The following is a 20,199-nucleotide window of genomic DNA, read 5'->3' as shown; positions in this document are numbered from 1 at the left end:
TATAAGCAGATTATACTAAACGCCGCACACACTCCGTTTCAGCGAATACTCTTTCGAAATGACCGTGGAGACATCTCAGACTATTAACTTCAGACGGTCACATTTAGAGGTAATTGTTCCCCCTTTTCTGGCCTTACAAACGTTGCAGTCGTTGTCCAAAGATTTCAACGGCCGATATCCACGTGCGTCTCAAATAATTTAAATCCAAGAAACATCTTCCCACGTCCAGTCGTATCCTCCACCTTAGCCCGTTTCTGACGGCGTCATAAGGTAATGCGGTCGTTTGACTGCATCTGAGTCGTTATTTCTCGATGAACGTCATCCTATACTTTTGGCGTATCCTTTCAAACTATTCGATCATCTGGTCACGTTTACTCACCGTATTTCCATGCCTGAAGGAAATTAGCTTATGGTTTGTCTCATCTGGACAAGGTACTGGATTCCGAAGCTGCGGATCCTGATCAAAAGGGTGTCCTCGACCTGCAAGGTGTGAAGCATACCTCGTAAAAAAGTGCAGGCTCAGTTAATGGGTAGATTACCTATGCCCTTTTCGTGATCTTTTTTTTCGCGGCTGCCGAATTACCAAAGGCTATGTGTGCGTCTTCGGCCTTAGGAGACCTGACCACGGAGAAATTTTCGGAGCCTTCTCAATGTTCGTGGCCAGAAGAAGAATGAGAGGACACTCTCATTCTATGTGGCGACAACGGAAAGACCTGTGCGGGCGCGGAAAAAGCCCTTACGGGAGACTTCCTTGCTACAGGAATAAATACTCTGCTCCAAGCTCAGCAACATATAATCCAAGATCCGATCGCAGATAAATATGTTCTTCGCCATCGTGGCCTTTGTTTCGTCTGCCTGGGCACAGACAGGTCCTGCCACTTCTCCGCCTACTGATCCGACTACTCCTCCGGCCACTGATCAGACCACTCCTCCGACCTCTGATCCTGCCACTCCTCCCACTAATCCCGCCACGCCCACTACTCCAACTTCTCCCACTTCGCCCTCGGAATCCGGACGCCACCCACCACCGTGGCTTCCACCTCCAAGAAACCGAGTGGGAAGAAGAAGACCGTAGTCCACCACAAAAGTAAGATCCGCAAGTCGGGCAGACACCGCACGATCCGCCACTCACGAGGATGCAAGGAATCCCCATAACAGATTTGGCCAGGCATGTCTTAACATGCTCCCCTGCTCTTCATTTCCTATTATTCTTATTCCTCCCCTCAATGATTAAATGACGCTTTATGATATTCTCAAAATAATACCTTTTTTTATGCTTACATTATCGCATAGTGAATGGAAATTTGTGCATACTAGATCGTTTTCGAACATATATAGTATATTCTCGATCTGAATAAGTAGTCGAAGCGAGCTGGACATGTCCGTCTGTCCGTCCGTATAAACGTCGAGATATTGTGAACTTCAACTGATTTGAGGATAAAGGTTCTAGTAATTCCAAAGATTAAAATGCCCACCGCGATTATAATCGGTAATAGCATACGGGTCAAGGTAGTTTAAAGAATTAATGAATGGACCTTAGCTTGTATTTAAGTAATTATACTTTTAAATAACAAAATCTTGAAACTCCTTTAGAAAATAAGCATTTAATTTCTTAATAAGTAATATGATAACAACATAATAAAAGTAAATTAGCATTTGGTTTAAAGCTGTTCTTGTGGGTTGCTAAACTTGATTTGTGCGGTGTTCAAATATTAATCCCGGCGGGATCGGTTATTCCTCTTGCCCACGCGTAAGTGGCGGATCGTGCGGCGTCAGCCCGAATTCTGGGTCTTCTTCTAGTAGCGGAATACGGTAGCCTTCTTTCCACTTGGTTTCTTGGAGGGGGCAGGACCAGTGGCCGGAGGAGTAGTCGGATCAGTGGGCGGAAAAGTGGCAGGACCAGTCTGTGCCCAGGCAGTAGAAACGAAAGAAAGGTTACCTCGTCGAGCCATCAAAGCCTATCCTGTCATTTCAACCCTCCAGGGGCCCCCACATGGGAGGCCTGTGGGAAGCAGGGGTCAGGAGTTTCAAATCTCACTTCTACAAGACCACAGGTAATTTTAAATATACCCTTGAAGAGTTCTTTACACTACTGTTTCGTTTTGAGGCATGTCTCAACTACAGAAAAATTTCCGAGATGTCAGAGGATCCATATGATATCCTCGATACCCAAGATTATGAAATTTCTTGTTGGCATTCCCACTAGCTGATTAACGGGTTTTTGATAGTCTGAAATTCGACTATAGCATTCTCCCCTGTTTTTCATATTTTTATTAGTCCTATAAATTTCTATTGATTGGCCAAAAAACTTATTGCCAGGCCAAAAACTACCAATTGGTTCTATTTCCCAATATCTATCGATATACCAGAAAAATTATGAAATAACGCCTTCGCATTTTCACAAGCTAAGTAACGAATCACCTCGCTGTGCATGCATGCTTGGTACAGTCGTATGCATGCGTCTCGCTCTACCGCTATGCGACCGCGGCTCTTCCTCTCTCAATATGTGCGGGCTCTGCAGGCGTTAGCTCTCCGGGTTGGCTCTGCCGCGGTACGGAATCTGCCGGGTTGGCTCTGCCGAGTGTAGTTGGGCACTGCCGGTGTTGGCTCTGTCGGCCTCTAGTCTTGTTTCGTCTCATAATCTATGCCGTATTTCTTAATATATACAGGTGTCATCCGTGGGAATTATTTTTTTCTCCTAATCGATGCCTTATTTCTATACCGAACTACTCTAAATATATACTGGTACCCTCCGTTGGTCTCGTGTTTTTTCTTAACCTATATATTATTCCCTTACCTCACTAATATTAACTTAACTACTATGGAAATGTCGAGAACCAGAAGGTTCCCTCGCGGATTATTATTGCCCATGCGTAGTGAAATTTACAGAAATTAAACGCAAAGAACATACAACCAACAGACCCTTGGTGTTCAAAAAACACTCGAGTGATGATTCTATTCGCCTTGCTTTTTTCTTTCTAAAAACATAGAACACCATTATCAAAAGGTATTTTGAAGTAATTTTAAACAGTATACGTCCATATGTTATGTAAAAAGTACACTACATTTTGAAATTATTATATCTTATATATATATATATATATTAAGATCTACAAGAACATACGCTTTCAAAATCCACTATGTTTATTTATAATTTGAAGATATTTCATTTTACATTTTTAAATTGCAGCTGCTAGAGAAATGTAATTTATTCTTCAAAGTTTGGGGCAGCACTCTTAGTTTTGGAATAATCCCTCACAGGCGAATAAAACTGAAAAAAATGTAAGATTCAATATATTATTGTATATTTCTTCTAAATAACACAAATAACAGTAAATCTGTAAGTCCACCGACATTTAAGAGATTTAAATATTTTTAGATTTTAGTAAGCTAACACTGTACGATCGCAATCGGTTTTACATTACTTACGCAAACAATTGTTTACCTAGCAAAAGATAATTGCAAGGCAGATACAAAAAAAATTAAAACATTTTTAAGTAACAGGGAGTGTATGGGGGACTCGTGCATGATGGAGTGAAAATATGTGTACCTTCGCTGTGTAGTTGACTCTTGAATACACATGCATAGTCTCAACTTATTAGCTTTCATAGTTCCCTGGATTACAACGCGCATACGATCGTAAAGGTTTAGGAGGTTCATCTAGAGAAGTGATCCTCATCAAGAGTATGTATACTTATTAAGGTCAGGAAGGCATTCTTTTACTTGTTGCATACATTATAACGAATCTACTCTTCTAGTGAAGTAAACAAATTCGATCAAAAGCTATCTGAAGGGAACATTTTAGACCATGTGTAAGTCTCTGCTGATCCCTACATTTCTGGTTGGTCACGGGCGATAAAATAAATTTAAAAGAGAATGCTATAGTCGACTTCCCCGACTATGAGATACCCGTTACTCAGCTAGTTGAAATGTCATAGCGAAATTGCATGATTTTTCTAGGATATCGATAGATATTGGTAAATAAAATGAAAAAAAAAAAAACCAAAATGTTTTTTGACAATTCAATCGAAATAAAAAAAACTAATAAATATATGAACAAATATCTAAGCATTTTTCCAGTGTGGGCGTGGCAGATTTTGGCGATTTGTGGGCGTGGCAACATGGGCCAACAAACTTGCGCTGCGTCGATGTCTCTAGAATCTGTATGCTTAATCTCAACCTTCTACCTTTATAGTTCATGAGATCTTGACGTTCATACAGACAGACGGACAAAAGGACAGACAGGCTAGATCGACTCGGCTATTGATCCGGATCAAGAATATATATACTTTACACAGTTGGAAACGCTTCCTTCTGCCTGTTACATACTTTTCAACGAATCTAGTTATCCTTTTACTCTACGAGTAACGGGTATAACTACAATATATATGTATGTATAATGGTTATGGCATATTGGTATAAATCCCCAAAAAAGTAAGAAATATGTATGTATATAAAACCAAATTTTTTTTCTAACATAACCACGGTCGAGGGCTTTTCTTGGCCCTTTAAAATGTGAATATTAAGGAGCAAATCTAACCTTGTATTGCTTTTCTTTGTACTCCTGCCATGGTTCGGGATTTGATGTGCGATTCCAAGTGACATCGGGATTACGAGTTGCCAGTCGAGCCATATAGTAGACGGCTCCAATAGCTCCCGCTCCAACGCACACATAAAGTGGAATTAACTGAACAAATTTCGGTTATGCAATCAACAGATATCTTAATATAATCATAAGACTCACAGCTGGATTTTTTTTAAGACTTTGCAGACCAAGACCTTGCATTTTGTCTGCGTTGTAATAAAAATGTATTAAATATATTAAGATGGAAACACATAAAAAATTACCTAACTTTAGTCAATCTAATATAACAGAATGGAACTATATATTAGATATGGACATACTTTGATGGCAAGAGCGATGTCATCGATGTTTTCCAAACATCGGCATAATCGATGTTTAGCTCAAACATAAAAATACAATTACTTATAACAGGCAGCTGTCATTTTATTTTATATGCAATGACAGCATGCCGGTATTGAGGGATGCTTAATTAGAATGGGAGCTCAAAAATCATGCTCGGAAATAATTTTTTGACATCTAAGGAATATATTATTTTATATAGGTAATTTTTATGCGTACATTCTTTGTCGCACAGGTACGCTGTCATAATTTCAAGCCGCCAACTATCAGATACTCGATACTCACCTAGTAGAAATGCGAACGCGAAAAATCATAAATTTTTTGGGATATATTAGTTGATAAAATGAGAAAATATTTAAAATTGTTCCATAGTGTGGACGTGTCAGTTTTTGGGCGGATAGTATCTTAGAAGTGGGCGTGTCAAAAAGTTTTATGACAAATCAATAAAAATTTACATAACTTATAAAAATATGAAAATATATCAACAGATATTTCAAAAGTGTGGCGTGTTAGGGTTGACGTGGCAACATGAATTTACAAAATTTGCGCTGCGTCTTTGTCACTGGAAATGGTTAATGGTTAATCTCAACTCTCTAGCTTCTATTGTTCCTGAGATCTCGACGTTCATACGGACGGACGTGGCCAGATGGACTCGACTACTGATCCCTGATCAATTGATTCTGATGCTCTCATTCAGCCTCTTGGAAACTTTTCAAAAAATCTAGTATACCATATTACTCTACATGTATCGAGTATAATAATAAGCATCATTCACTTAATAAAATATTTTTAGTGTAATGTATTTAAAATGGATATGAAATCATAAAACTTTTCCCAAACGTCTTCAATACTTGAATCTCACATATTTTTCACCATAGTTTAATCATTAAAAATCAATTTGGATTGTTTTATTAAAGTGATTACTAAAGCAAGGTATCTAGTTAAATTATTTCAGTTTTTAACATACTTATTCAGTATATTCTTGATTTCGTTATGTAGGCCATGTGGCTCAGTGGAACTATGACATATTCATAAGTTTGCGTATTTTACAGCACTACAAACTTACAATCCTGTTACTATTGCTAATCAGTGGACTACATACTATCGAAAAAAGGCGTCGTCGTTTAAAGAATTTATGTTAAAACCTGATAAAATGGGCACGTTAACCGATTTTGGACAGATAGCTTTGAAATGGGATCCCAAAAATTTGGAAATTCGCACAATGTCGGTTGAAAAAACACTTGAACCCCTTGTATTACAAGTAACTACTCTTGTAAATACCAAGGGCCCAAGCAAAAAGAAAAAAGGTAAAACGTTTATAGCTTATAGTGCCTAGAAAACTTAAATGTTAGTACTTTCAATTTAAAAGCAACTTTTTGCGAGTCGTGCATAACTATGCGTGCGTGTATACTCTTTTTTTTTATTGATTAATTATAAGTATTGTGTACATACGAGAAATGATAGAAAATGTTCTAAAACGGTTGTGTACATACATATTGGGAAATCTTTATTTTGCAGGATAGAAAGCATTTTAATTCAGGTTTTTTCATGTAATAAGCTTAAAACTGAAAACGAATGTGAAAGTATATTTTACTGCTTAAAACGCAAGATTGCGAAAATATACAAAAAATAGACTATTAGTGATATATACAGATACTTTTTATACCTCTGAGGTGGTTATTTAAATTTGAGTCCGAAGGTGTAAGAGTAATGACTTATGCGAGTATATATAGTATATATATATATATATTCTAGGTATTAACAGCCGAGTCGATATATGTATCAATGTCCGTTCGTCCGTGTGTACTATGTATATTTTGATAGTGTTTTATTTTGTTACATGTTTATCAAATTTCTAATTCGCTCTCCCACTGGCTAAGTAACAGGTATCTGATAGTCGAGGAAATCTGCTATAGAGTTCGCTGTAGTTTTATCTGTTTCTCGTAGAGTAAATTGGAAAGCGTTTCCGAAAAAATATATATATTCTTGATCTGGTAATGTCCGACTTTCTGTCCGTATGACTGTTTCCACGCCCCTCTAACGCCTACAAACCCAGCAAAACTGACGCGCCCATATGTATTATTTTAATTCATATTTTTATAAAGTTTTTGCAACGACCATAAACCGCCCAAAACGGCGGTCTTCACTTCTGAAAAATGTTCTGATATATTTTCATATTATAGGTTTGTTTTTAAATTTTTTCTCAGTGTATTCCTCAATATCTATCGATATCCCAGAACAATTTGATGAAATTTTGGTTCGCATTCACATTCACACTAGCTGAGTAACGGATATCTGATAGTCGGGGAACTCGACTATAACATTCTCTCTTGTTTTGTATTACTGTTGAGCCAATAAGCTTTTTTATTAGCAGTTTTGGAGAAATTAAAAGACGTTTTGTATGTAGCGACTTCGAACGATTATGTTTTATTGGTTTAGCAAAATTTGGCATCGATGGGCGAAAGCGAGTGATAAGCGACTTAATTGCATAGGACACAACGCTAAGCCAAAGGCGCAAGTGCGAGAGTACAAGATATTAGAGTGCGAGAGAGAGTAGCTTAGACAACGAAAGATAATCGCCTAGCTTAGATGCCTTAATTGTGCTTAATTGTGTCTCCAAAATTGGCATGTTTACAAATAAAAAATTAGGCATTGCTGGCTGCTGCAAGACCCGACAATCGATTTTATTAATGTGATCAGTTAGTGTCATTACTTGATGCCGTTTTGTTTTCTCATAAAAATCTACTTTCCCGAGCCCATTGCAAACGATTTTTTGTGACGAAGCGTAAACATTGGTCTTTCCTTGGCCAGATAAGTTATTGGGTACATAATTGGATACATTTATAACAAAAAAATACTAAATAAAAATAAATCAAACCATATCCAATATGGAATGCAGTCTCATCCCTTCTAGCTTGACAATTTTGCCAATTTTCTGCGACCACTCCAAAGCCAAATTTGTTAAGGATTGGCGACGATCAGACTATACAATTTTGCTGATGTTCGGCCTCGACTTGCAATATTATTTTGAATGTTCCCAAATGTCTTCAACAATTGCATCATGCACCGACAATTTAGACAATTTTAACTTTTTGCTTATTTCAGTAATTGTCTTCCCAGTATTATAATAATCTATAATTAATACTCTGATTTCGGTGCAAATAGGAACATTTCTGACCTCAAAATTAAGGTGCAAGAGATGTGGGACTTGATTTATCCAGAACATTGCCAAAATTTGTTAAAATCAAAGCCAAAGCGTGTTAAATGTGGCAGGTGCGACGATACAGTAATACTAATTATTTAATTGAAAATTAATTATAGTATTCAAAATAACGTGTTTTGAATATTGCATTCTGCAAAGAACAAATGCTGTTCGAATTAATAGTGGTTGAGGTGTTTGACAGCTTTATTTAGGTAAGTTGACACATTTGTAAATTTTCTTTTCTTTGGTGATTGAGAGGAAATCATCAACGTTGACAAGATCTATTTAAATAAACTTGCCATATTGTCGGAACAATAGATGTTGATTTATACAATAGAAGATATTTGGTATCGACATTTTCGCCAATGCACCCATTTGAAAGAACTTTTATAACGTGATTCCTAGCTTCTTATAATGAATCATAAGTATAAGAATAATACTTACATTTATCTATATATATATATCATTTGTATTATATATATTAATTTTTATTATGTATTTGTAGGAAAATCAAAGCGGGCCAGCGCATTAGTTGCAGCTGTTGAAAAGGCTACAGAAAATTTTATTCAAAAAGGTGAACAGATCGCTTATGAGAACCCAGATATTACACAAGAAATGTTAACAGCTGTGGATGAAGTAAAAAAAACTGGAGATGCTATGAGCATCGCAGCAAGAGAATTTTCTGAAGATCCGTGCAGTTCCCTGAAGAGAGGAAATATGGTGCGAGCAGCTAGGAATCTGTTGTCAGCTGTAACCCGCTTGCTAATTTTAGCTGATATGGTTGATGTACATTTGCTATTAAAGTCACTCCATATTGTCGAAGATGATCTAAACAAGCTCAAAAACGCTTCGAGTCAGGACGAGCTTATGGATAATATGAGGGTATGTGTCGGAATGAAATAAATAAATAATATTATCGTATCTGTATGTACACTGCTGGTCTTAGGTTAGTAGATTCACCATCGTTGTTTTTTTTTAACAAAATAAATTATTCATTTCCATGCTTGTTCTTATTGTCCAAAATGCTTTTCTTATCAAAGATCGAATCATGTTAAAAAAAATGATCAAAGGTGGTTGATTTGCGAAAAAATACATAACTGTACATTCGAAGATTCTAAAATTTTTGTGGCAAACACGTGTTTTCGGTTGGTCATTGAATTAGACCCAGTTAAATTTCTTCGTATTCGAAAAAAAATAAACAAATAAAGTTTACCCGAGGAACATTTGAAGAAAAAAAGGTAAAGCTCCTGTTATGAGCTTGTTGGAACGTCAAAAAGTAGACTTCCTACACTTGCATGGATTATCCAATCGGAACATTGACAGTGTGGGGTGCTATCACATTTTATGGCACAATTGACTTGGCTTTTATCGATCAAAAGATGAACGGCGATCGCTTCAAAACATTGTTTGGAGTCCGTATTTCCAAAATTAAAAGATCTTTTTGGACCAATTCCTTGGACTTTTCGAGAAAACAATGCTCCTATTCATTATTCTGCAGATCTTAACGTAACTGAATATGCTTGGGGCTGGCTCAAACGGAAAGTATATGAAGGAGGAAAGAAATACGAAACGTGCTTGGAGCGAGATTTCCTTGAATTACTTATATTTCTTGTATCATTCTATAGAGGATCGAAGGAGGCAGTACTCATTACTGAAATTATTTTTGTTATTGCAAAAATGTCATATAGTAACGCCAACTAATAATTTAAGTTATAATCCAAATACTTCTCTTACAAAAAGAATTTTTGACTAGCTTTAACAAAATGTTAGAAAAACACAATTTTGTTAAATATGTATAATCATTTGAATATGATATTAAATAAGAAATGTTTTTGCATATCCACTTCTTTTCTAACGTCCTTTAATAAATAAATATGAAGCAAAGTTGTATGCAACTTAAGGTCTAAGCTTAGACCAACAGTGTATATGAGAGCAATTATATTTTTTGACCCTCAATAGTCTTCGATAAACGAGATTTATTTGTAACTAACACAACAAATTTCTATGCTATAATTAATATTAGGCATGCGGAATTCAGCATCGCAGACTGCAATTTTTATTATACCCGTTACTTATAGAGTAATAGGTTATACTAGAATCGTTGAAAAGTGTGTAAGAGGTAGAAAAAAGCGTTTCCGCCATATAAAGTCTGTATGTTCTTGATTAGGATCAATAGCCGAGATTATCTGTCCATGTCCGTCTGGCCGTCCGTCCGTATGAACGTCTCGATCTCAGGAACTATAAAAGCTAGATGGTTGAGATTAAGCATACAGATTCTAGGGACATACATGCAGCGTAAGTTTGTTAATATTTTCATCGTTTTATTGTTTGTCTTGCCAATTTTTACTTGTATACCTAAAACACTGTGGCCACGCCCCTCCTTTCACCTAAAAAACGCACAAAAAAGAAACTGCCCCGCCAATACTTTTGAACAGTGATCCTTTTTTTCGATTTAATTATTTCTCGTAAAAAAAATCAATCGATTTTCAACCAAATAATCAGAATCACTATAAATACGCGTATATCAACAAGCTTATAATAAAATTTTAAAACATTGAACCAATAAATGTCGCCATATCATCTCAAAAACACCATACTCTATTCTTTTTGACAGTAAAAAATTTGTATAATTTTCCGATGATTTATCAAAAAAAAATTTAATTCAAAAACCCATTTTGCATAATGTCTGTATTTTGGAAAAGGATGATTGTACTGAAAGTTGTAAAAGGTTATGGGCAGCTTTTGAGACTTTCGTTAGAGACCGTGTTAGAATTTAAGTTTCAGACAGAGAAACTAACCGCATAAAGTGCAAATATTAAAAATACGCTAAACTTTTTTGTGAGTGAACTAAATGTCAAATATTAACAAATGAGGAGGTGTCATCAGTATTAAGGAAGAATTCTACCGTTAAATTAAAAAAAAATCCAGAAAATGGACATGCTACAATATGCAGTGATTACGACTGAAACACCAATCAAACCCTTAAATTTGATCAATTTTATAATTAATCTATGAAAAAAAATAAAGACCACAAAAATGTTCTAATATTTTATTTTTTTTAGCAATTCGGACGCAATGCAGGAGAACTCATAAAACAGGCAGCCAAACGTCAGCAAGAACTTAAGGATCCCCAATTAAGGGACGATTTAGCAGCTGCTCGGGCGATGCTTAAAAAACATTCAACTATGCTGTTAACTGCATCAAAAGTATACGTTCGTCATCCGGAACTAGATCTAGCAAAAGTAAATCGCGATTTCATTCTAAAACAAGTTTGCGATGCTGTAAATACTATCAGCGATGTTGCCCAAGGAAAGTCATCCCAACCGACAGATATATACAGCGGAGCGGGAGAGCTGGCTGCAGCATTGGACGACTTTGACGTAAGATAAACTAATCTTGTACATTAAAATTTTTTCAGTATCGGTTTTAAAACTAATTGGCACTTACTGTCTACGGTGCTTTATCTTGTAGATTGCAGCGTTAACATTACACCCAAAGGAAGAAAAAAAAATCTTTACACACTTGGGTCTTTTTTTAACCATATAAACCATATCATTTCGTTTTAGTCTTTGTCTTAAAAATTTTTAAAGTAATTATTAAAATAATTTTAAGTGTCTGGATTATAGGGTACTATAAGACAAATTTGAACCTATTTACGGGGTATTATTAGTAGGAAGCATTCGTTATCGACCCTATAAATTATATACATACATGATTATATTCCGGATCACCATTAATAGGGTAGTCGGTATGGCTACACCGTTTATATGTCTGCCCATCCATTAGACGCAAACGAAAAATAGTTTTAATAGGGTATAAGCTGCGGTGAGCTGAGGCCTTATTAATTTTTGATATTCCAATTATAGCTGTATAATGTAGCTACCGATACATACAACAGCCTTTGGGAAGAGTTTAATGCAGTTTTAAAACTGAGAAATTACTTTTTTGATTGGGCTGTTGATACTGATCGTAAAGATATTTATTTGTTGCCAAATACCTTAGTTACTGTAACAGGTAGAGGGAAGCGTATCCGAACATATAAAGTATATATATTCTTGATCAGGATCAATAGCAGAGACAAAGACGCAGCGCAAGCACTCTTTGAAAATTTTTTTTTAAATTTTTTCTCATTTTATTCCCCAACATCTATGGATATGCCAGAATAATTATAAAATTTGGCGTTCTCGCTTTTACTAGCTGAGTACCGTGTTTCGTGTAGTCAGGGTATTCTCTCTCTTGTTCTTATTATTATTTGTTCATCAATTGTTATTGGTCTTCTACACTGCAGGAGGGAATTGTTATGGATCCCATGACCTACAGCGAAAAGCGTTCACGTCAATTGCTCGAGGAGCGGCTGGAAAGTATTATTAGTGCAGCAGCATTGATGGCGGATGCAGATTGTACTCGAGACGAGCGACGAGAGAGAATTGTGGCCGAATGCAATGCTGTGCGACAGGCTTTACAGGATTTGCTATCTGAATATATGTCAAACGTGAGTAACATACTTACAATTATCATATTTATACCCGTTACTCGTCGAGTAAATTTGTTGAATAGTATGCAACAGATAGAAGAAAGCGCTTCGATCTGGTTTGTCCGTTTGAACGCCTCGATTTTCAGGGACATGTACACATCGCTGACGCCCACAAACGCGAAAACTGAAACGTCCACAAACCGTCCAAAACTGCCATGCCCACAATTTTGAAAACTGTTTTGATACTTCTTTGTTTTATTATTTGTCTTGCCGGTTTTCACTTGTATACGATAAACATTTTCCACGTCCCTTCCAACGCCCACAAACCGTCCAAAACTGGCACGCCCACAACTAAGATCAATAAAATTTATTTTTTCCCAATTTTTACTGATATTCCTGAAAAATGTTGAAAATTCCCGGTCCCACTTGCACTAGCTGATTAACGGGTATCTGATAGTCGGGTAACTCGACTATAGCGTTCTTTCTTGTTTTAACCATATTTTACGTTTAGATGAGTCAAAAAGATAACAGCCCAGGACTCTCTCGAGCGATTGATCAAATGTGTCGAAAGACTCGTGACCTAAGAAGGCAATTGCGAAAGGCTGTTGTGGATCATGTTTCGGACTCTTTTTTGGAGACTACAACTCCTTTGCTAGATTTAATTGAAGCTGCGAAATCGGGAAATGAAAAAAAAGTTCGGGAAAAGTCCGAAATATTCACCAAGCATGCTGAAAAACTAGTTGAAGTAGCAAACTTAGTATGTAGCATGTCAAACAATGAAGATGGTGTTAAAATGGTTCGGTATGCTGCTGCCCAAATTGAAAGTCTTTGTCCGCAAGTTATAAATGCAGCATCGATATTGACTGTTCGACCGAATTCAAAAGTAGCTCAAGAAAATATGACTACTTATCGACAAGCCTGGGAGGTGCAAGTTCGTATTTTAACCGAGGCCGTGGATGATATTACAACAATTGACGACTTTTTAGCAGTATCTGAGAATCACATTCTCGAAGATGTAAACAAATGTGTAATGGCTTTACAAGTTGGTGATGCCAGGGATTTGCGTGCAACTGCTGGTGCTATTCAAGGTCGATCATCACGAGTTTGTAATGTTGTTGAAGCTGAAATGGACAATTATGAACCATGTATTTACACCAAACGAGTCTTAGAAGCAGTCAAAGTTCTACGAGATCAAGGTATGTGTTAATTTTCAATGTAATGCTATATATATGTTATAAATATTTGTTGCTATTAATTCTAATTTTTTACATTTACATGTAAATAGTACATTAAATCGTTTTGGCCATATATGTTCCCATATAGAGTTCTCAAATTTCTTAAATGAATATCAATAATATCACCATAACTTTTTTTTTTTGGAAAACAAAATTTTCATTATTGATGCCAATATATTAGTGAGCTATAATAAAATTTAAATGTTTGTGCTGTCTAAATTATATATAATAATATTTTAATACTATGGTCTTTGCCATTTTATATAATGAATATATAATAAAATATATAGGCGTGCTCCGGTAATCGTAATTTTTTTTTCTTTTGGGCAAACAATTTCGATTTCGTTTTTAGGTGCTTTGGTTTTTGTAAAATGTTTGCTATCGGAATGCTTTGTAAGCAGCAAACAACTGTTTAAGCTGTTTTCCAGGCTATTACTTTTTCACTGCACTTTGACCACTTCAGTAAATAAATTAAATAGCATACAAGAACCCTTTAGGTCCTCATTTAAATGAATTACTGAATTCTTTTATGTTTTATAAGTATATAACCAAGTGGCAGAATGATCTTGTGGTGGTGTGGAATAAACATCAATAGACCACTGAGTAAACTTTTTTCCCTTAGTAAATACGATCTGATTTGATATAAAAAAAAGGCTTTACTTTGCATTACGGCCAGACAAAAGAGCCTGTTTTACAAATCGAAAAATATTACGATTTTGAAAACCGGAGCACCGTTTTTTCGGTTTCAAATCGAAATCACAAAATTCTTACGAATTCTGTTACCGGAGCATGCCCGGTAATATATTTTAATATAAGATAAATAACTATTATTATCGTGCATATTCCAAAAATCTTGGTCACTGGCGGGTGTGCATACCAATTTCAAACTGACTATTTACCTACGTAAAATCTTGGTACGCGAAGCCGGTAAATAATGTTTTTCTTTTAGTTATGATGAAATTTGACCAACGTGTGGGAGCAGCCGTTGGAGCCCTTTCAAATAACTCCAATAAGGATGTTGACGAAAATGACTTTATTGATGCTTCTCGTTTGGTTTACGATGGAGTTCGTGAAATTCGAAGAGCCGTTTTAATGAATCGAGTAAGTAGTATAAGATGCCCATTTCTTTAGATTTATGATTTGTCTTCTAACGTTAGACCAAAGCCAAAAGCAAAACATGAAGCATTACCGCATTTTACTGCATGTGATAGAAAATGTATTAAGAGTCAATATTATATTATTTTACAGAGTCGATGGCAATGTCCGTTGTCTTAAAGCTCACGAGAATTCGCTTATGCGGCTTAAAATGCTAATGAAGAATTTATGATTATTATAGACTAACTCCGAAACGTAACTTCTTATCACTTCTTATTCTTTCAAAACAATTCTTAATGCAATAAGAATAAGAATAAGATTTCTAAACAAGAACGACAGATTTCAAGAGAAGAACAAAAGCACTAACGAGTTGCAACACTTTAGAAAATAGGCTCTCAATCATTTCAAACTTACAGATTATAATAGAATATATTACAAATTATTGATTTACGACCTAATTTGCTTCCTAAAGACAACATTCAAATTGCTAATAATATCTTTTTATTTTTAGAGCTCGGAAGACCTTGACACAGATACTGAATTTGAGCCAGTTGAAGACTTAACCTTGGAAACTCGAAGTCGATGTGAGTAAAATGGGCATATTTATTTCAAAAAAATCGTATGAAGGTGTGGAATTTATGCACTTTTTCTGACCTAATAATAATATCTGCAAAATGGAGAGAGATATTAAGATTAAGATATCCGTTTTTTTATAAATTTATTAGTCTTGTAAATTTCACCCGATTTGTCAAAAACTTCTTACCACGCACACTAACCGCCCTAACTTCTGAACAATTTTGAAATTGTTTCTCATTTTATTCCCCAAAATCTATCGATATCCCAGAAAAATAATGGAATTCCTCGTTCGCATTAAGACTAGCTGAGTAACGGGTATCTGATAGTCGGGGAACTCGACTATAGCATTCTCTACTGTTTTTTTTATTATGGTCGTGAGCTCTGTGCTGTTTGTTTTTCAAAATAAGTATTTTTGAATTTGTAATAATCACAAATTTTAATTTTAAAAATGCAAATTAGAACACATTTTTCTCGACTAATACTTTGTGTTGCAGAAGTTTGTATGTCAACTCACTAGCATATTTTTTTGTGTTTTCTATTATTTAGCAAGTGCTCATACCGGCGATCAAACCGTTGACGAATATCCCGATATAAGTGGCATATGTACAGCTCGAGTAAGTCATTGCTTGCCAATCATATATACCGATAAATATGGATACAACAATATGTATTTCAGGAAGCAATGCGGAAAATGACGGAAGAAGACAAACAAAAAATTGCTCAGCAAGTGGAGTTATTCCGTAGGGAAAAACTAACGTTTGATTCAGAAGTTGCTAAATGGGATGACACTGGAAATGACATTATTTTTCTGGCCAAACATATGTGTATGATTATGATGGAAATGACGGATTTTACTAGGTAAGTTTCCTTATAGATATCCCTCTTAGACATTTTGGTTAACTATATTTATTTCACCTTTTTTTCACAAACAAAATCTTTACGGCTAAATGAATGAATTAGAATAATACCAGTTGTTTTTTACATATTATAATTTAATACGACACATTTAGGAAGACATCCGAATTAATGCCGAATCGAAATTGGTATTCGTTACCTACTTTTAAGACACAAAAATTATTCTCGGTCTGAAAAGCTTTTTAGGGAAAAGTGTTACGGTGCAACCGATGCAATGTATACTCTACGAGTAACGGATAAAACTATAAGCAAATTAGGTAGTCTAAGCTAACTAAGAACTAGGTCACTCGGATTAGTTTTGTTTGTTGGGTAAGAAATTACATTGAGCTGTACGATTGAAAGGCTTATATTTAATACATATAAAGGGGTAGTTTATTATGGGTTTAATGTCAATTGGGAATTGTTGCAAGTGGCCTTGTTTTGGGGAGGCAGCGCATGTTTTTGGCATTGGGATTCTTATCGGCCACAGCATATGTCAGCGGCTGAGGTGAGGTTTCTCACATCATATAGGTCAAAGGGTTTTTTAAAATCTGGATATCTCAAACCGACATATTCAGAGGCCAATACTTCCCTTAGTTTTTCAAAGGCTTTAATTAGTTTAACTAATCACTTTCCTTGAGTGATTAGCACTTATTTTGCCATTTTCGCCTTCTCTGGGTTCTCGGGACTTCAATATTGTATAACGCTTGTACCGTTTCTGGTGAAGTTTGAATTCCACATCTGGACACAGTAAATCCCAGATACTCCACGCTCGTTTTCCGTCTCATTTTAGCTTCTTCAAGGTTTTTCGAAACCCAGTTAATAAACCTTACGTGGTGATCACGTCTTTTTATGACCGAATTCATCTACACCTTTTTTATCATTCGTTGAAAAGGCAGAAGGAAGCGTTTCCGACTATATAAAGTATATATATTCTTGATCAGAGTCAAGAGCCGAGCCGATCTAGCAATGCCCGTCTGTCCGTATGATAGTCGAGATCTCAGGATCTGTGAAAGCTAAAAGGTTGAGATACATACAAATTCTAGAGATAAAGACGCAGCCCAAGTTTATTGACCCATGTTACCCCGTGTTGATATTTTTACACATTTATATTAGTCTTGTACATTTCTATCGATTTGCAAAAAAAAAAATTTTTTCCACGCCCGTTCTAACGCCCTAAAACTGCCGAAAAATTGTCAAGCCCACATTTTTAAAAAAATTTTGGATATTTTTTCATAGTTTTATTAGTCCTGTTAATTTCTATCGATTTCCCATACAACTTTTTGCCACGCCCAATCAACGCCCTATAACCGCCAAACCGGTCACGTACACACATTTGAACAATTTGTATATTATGTTTTTTTCGTTTTATTCCCCAATTTATCCTAATATATCCCAGTAAAATTATGAAATTTCTTGTTCGCATTTCCACTAGCTTTGTAAGGGGCATCTGATAGTCAGGGAACTCGACTATAGCATTCTCTCTTCTTTTACTTTAAATTTTATAAAGGTTTTCATACGTTTTTTTTCGACGAATTTTGTGTGCTGATGAAGGGGGGCAGCGACGCTGGTGGAGCGGACGTAGCTGATGACGACAATATATATATACAATATATACTCAAATCACTTTCAATTCCTCAAAATAAAGTTCTTCGAGATCGTTGAGAATTTTTCTGAATGTTTGCTGAAGCTCATCGATCAGCTCCAAACGCACATGAAGAACGGAAAAACGAAGTTATTGCAGAGCTTGATAAGGAAATTGCAGTCGCCAGCCAAGGTAACAGCAACAACAACGAAACAGCAGAAACAGACACTCGAAATCAGGCTCAAGCGCTCAATATTGAAACAACGAAGTTACATTTAATGTTACCATTAATTTTGCCTTAATATTGCAAACACAAAAATGGTTGTCCAACAACGCACTCAGCACCAGCAGCGAATTAATTAAAGTTAAAGCTTAAACAGCTTTGTATGATTTGCACTATATAAAGTTTATATCGGGGTAAATTAGCTGTTTTTGCGAGAATTGAAAAGGCGAGTTTTATGTATCGATTTCGAACGAAGATGTTTATTGGTTGCAGCGAACGAGATTCTGCGTCGATGCGAATATGCATAAGGGACGAAAGTGAATGACAATGAGCGACATAATTGCAGAGCGAGAGTGCGAGATGGGAGAGCTTAGGTGATCACACAGCTGATCTGCGTGGATAACTAAAGCTGAGGTGTGACTAATTGTGTATGCAATGTTGGCAATAACTGAAGACATAAACTTAGGTGTCGTCTTCATAATAAGTTGTTTTTTTAAATTGGTCTAGATATTATATTTAAATACCACAACAACAAATTTGTTTGCCCCTTTTTCAAAACGTTTATTAAAATTATATATTTATAAAAATATATAGATATTAACACGAGTAAGGAATATAAAACATGAGATAACAATATAGTCGAGTTCCTCGTTTGTCAGTCAACGGTGATTTATCTAGATGGAGTGCGAAGTAGAAATTCAAAAATTTTGGTTGAAACATTGGGCGTGCCAAAATGTTTTTTTCTATATCGGTCAAATTTGTTTGGGAACAATAAAATGTAAAAATGTAAACATTTTAAATAATTTTGGGCGTGATAGTTTTGTGGGTGTGGCCAACAACAAATACATTGGTTCCCAAGGTCTCGAAATGGCATTATTTAAGCTACACTGCACTGCTCACTAAAAGGGCGCTGTTTAAAATCTTATTTGATTATATCCAAATGAGAACTTTTTTTTTGCAGAGGACGAGGACCTTTAAAAACTACTATGGATGTTATTAACGCAGCAAAAAAAATTTCCGAAGCTGGTACAAAGTTGGATAAACTAACCAGGGAAATAGCAGAGCAATGCCCAGAAAGCAGCACGAAAAAGGACCTCTTAGCGTATTTGCAACGCATTGCCCTGTATTGTCATCAAATCCAAATAACTTCAAAAGTAAAAGCAGACGTTCAAAATATAAGCGGTGAACTTATAGTTTCTGGGGTACGTATAATATTGAAGATGATGAAAACTGATATTTAAAAGTGTGTTTATATAGCTGGACAGCGCTACATCGTTAATTCAAGCAGCTAAAAATTTAATGAACGCCGTTGTATTAACTGTAAAGTACTCATATGTGGCATCCACAAAGTATACCAGGCAAGGAACAGTGTCTGTAAGTTTGTTTAAGTACAAAGGTATACAAAAATAAAAACTATTTAAATTTTTTATAGTCTCCAATTGTTGTATGGAAGATGAAAGCACCAGAGAAAAAACCATTGGTCAGGCCGGAAAAACCAGAAGAAGTACGGGCGAAAGTTCGCAAGGGATCTCAAAAAAAGGTTCAAAACCCAATACATGCATTATCTGAATTCCAGAGTCCTGCTGATGCTGTTTAAAAATTGATTTTATATCAATATTTATTAATTACCATACACAGAGTAGTATCAAATCATTGCGTTCATCTCTGGTTATTAAAAGCAATCTTAATGCTGTAATCAATTCAGTTTTATCGACAATTACATTCTTATATAACTCTAATCGACCCTATATAATATAATAAAATATTCATATATAAATCGTTTTTGACAAAATTCCTCTTTTAAGGGCGGACATTTCTCAATTCTAATGTTGCGGTAAGACCAAAGACAATAGAATAACAAGATGCGTAACGCCATACGATTTTTTGGCCGTGGCTCTAGAGGTGGCCCCAGGCTCTCTAGAATTTTTGTTTGAGAGCGAGAGAGCGGAGAGCGCTACAGCGAACAGCTCTTTTCTACGCATTCTACGCAT

General features: G+C 35.8%; 3 protein-coding genes across 3 annotated transcripts; 2 read left to right on the top strand and 1 right to left on the bottom strand.

The window, feature by feature from the left end:
* The first annotated feature begins 409 nt into the window (after positions 1–409).
* Positions 410–1,247, top strand: LOC27207155 (platelet glycoprotein Ib alpha chain-like). Its single transcript, XM_044922904.1, is given in 3 exon segments — positions 410–487; positions 803–1,013; positions 1,016–1,247. Coding segments are annotated over 3 exon segments (429 nt in total). The 3' UTR covers positions 1,156–1,247.
* A 1,874-nt stretch (positions 1,248–3,121) lies between these two features.
* LOC27206634 (cytochrome c oxidase subunit NDUFA4) lies at positions 3,122–4,982 on the bottom strand. The gene is made up of 4 exons (XM_016182439.3): positions 4,849–4,982; positions 4,745–4,791; positions 4,541–4,687; positions 3,122–3,271 (listed from the first exon to the last, which is right to left on the bottom strand). Exons 2-4 carry the CDS (start codon positions 4,784–4,786, stop codon positions 3,209–3,211), a joined length of 252 nt encoding a protein of 83 aa, XP_016025854.1. The 5' UTR covers positions 4,787–4,791; positions 4,849–4,982; the 3' UTR covers positions 3,122–3,208.
* A 999-nt stretch (positions 4,983–5,981) lies between these two features.
* LOC27206984 (catenin alpha) lies at positions 5,982–19,990 on the top strand. Its single transcript, XM_016182749.3, has 12 exons — positions 5,982–6,231; positions 8,632–9,008; positions 11,189–11,506; positions 12,415–12,618; positions 13,112–13,796; positions 14,785–14,936; positions 15,442–15,514; positions 16,053–16,120; positions 16,183–16,364; positions 19,170–19,410; positions 19,466–19,582; positions 19,641–19,990. The coding sequence occupies exons 1-12, from the start codon at positions 6,060–6,062 to the stop codon at positions 19,803–19,805; spliced, it is 2,754 nt and encodes a 917-aa protein (XP_016025855.1). The 5' UTR covers positions 5,982–6,059; the 3' UTR covers positions 19,806–19,990.
* Positions 19,991–20,199: the final 209 nt, after the last annotated feature.

Source organism: Drosophila simulans, chromosome 3L (assembly GCF_016746395.2).
Source record: "Drosophila simulans strain w501 chromosome 3L, Prin_Dsim_3.1, whole genome shotgun sequence".
Taxonomy (NCBI): domain Eukaryota; kingdom Metazoa; phylum Arthropoda; class Insecta; order Diptera; family Drosophilidae; genus Drosophila; species Drosophila simulans.
This window is presented reverse-complemented; position numbering and strand designations above follow the sequence as displayed.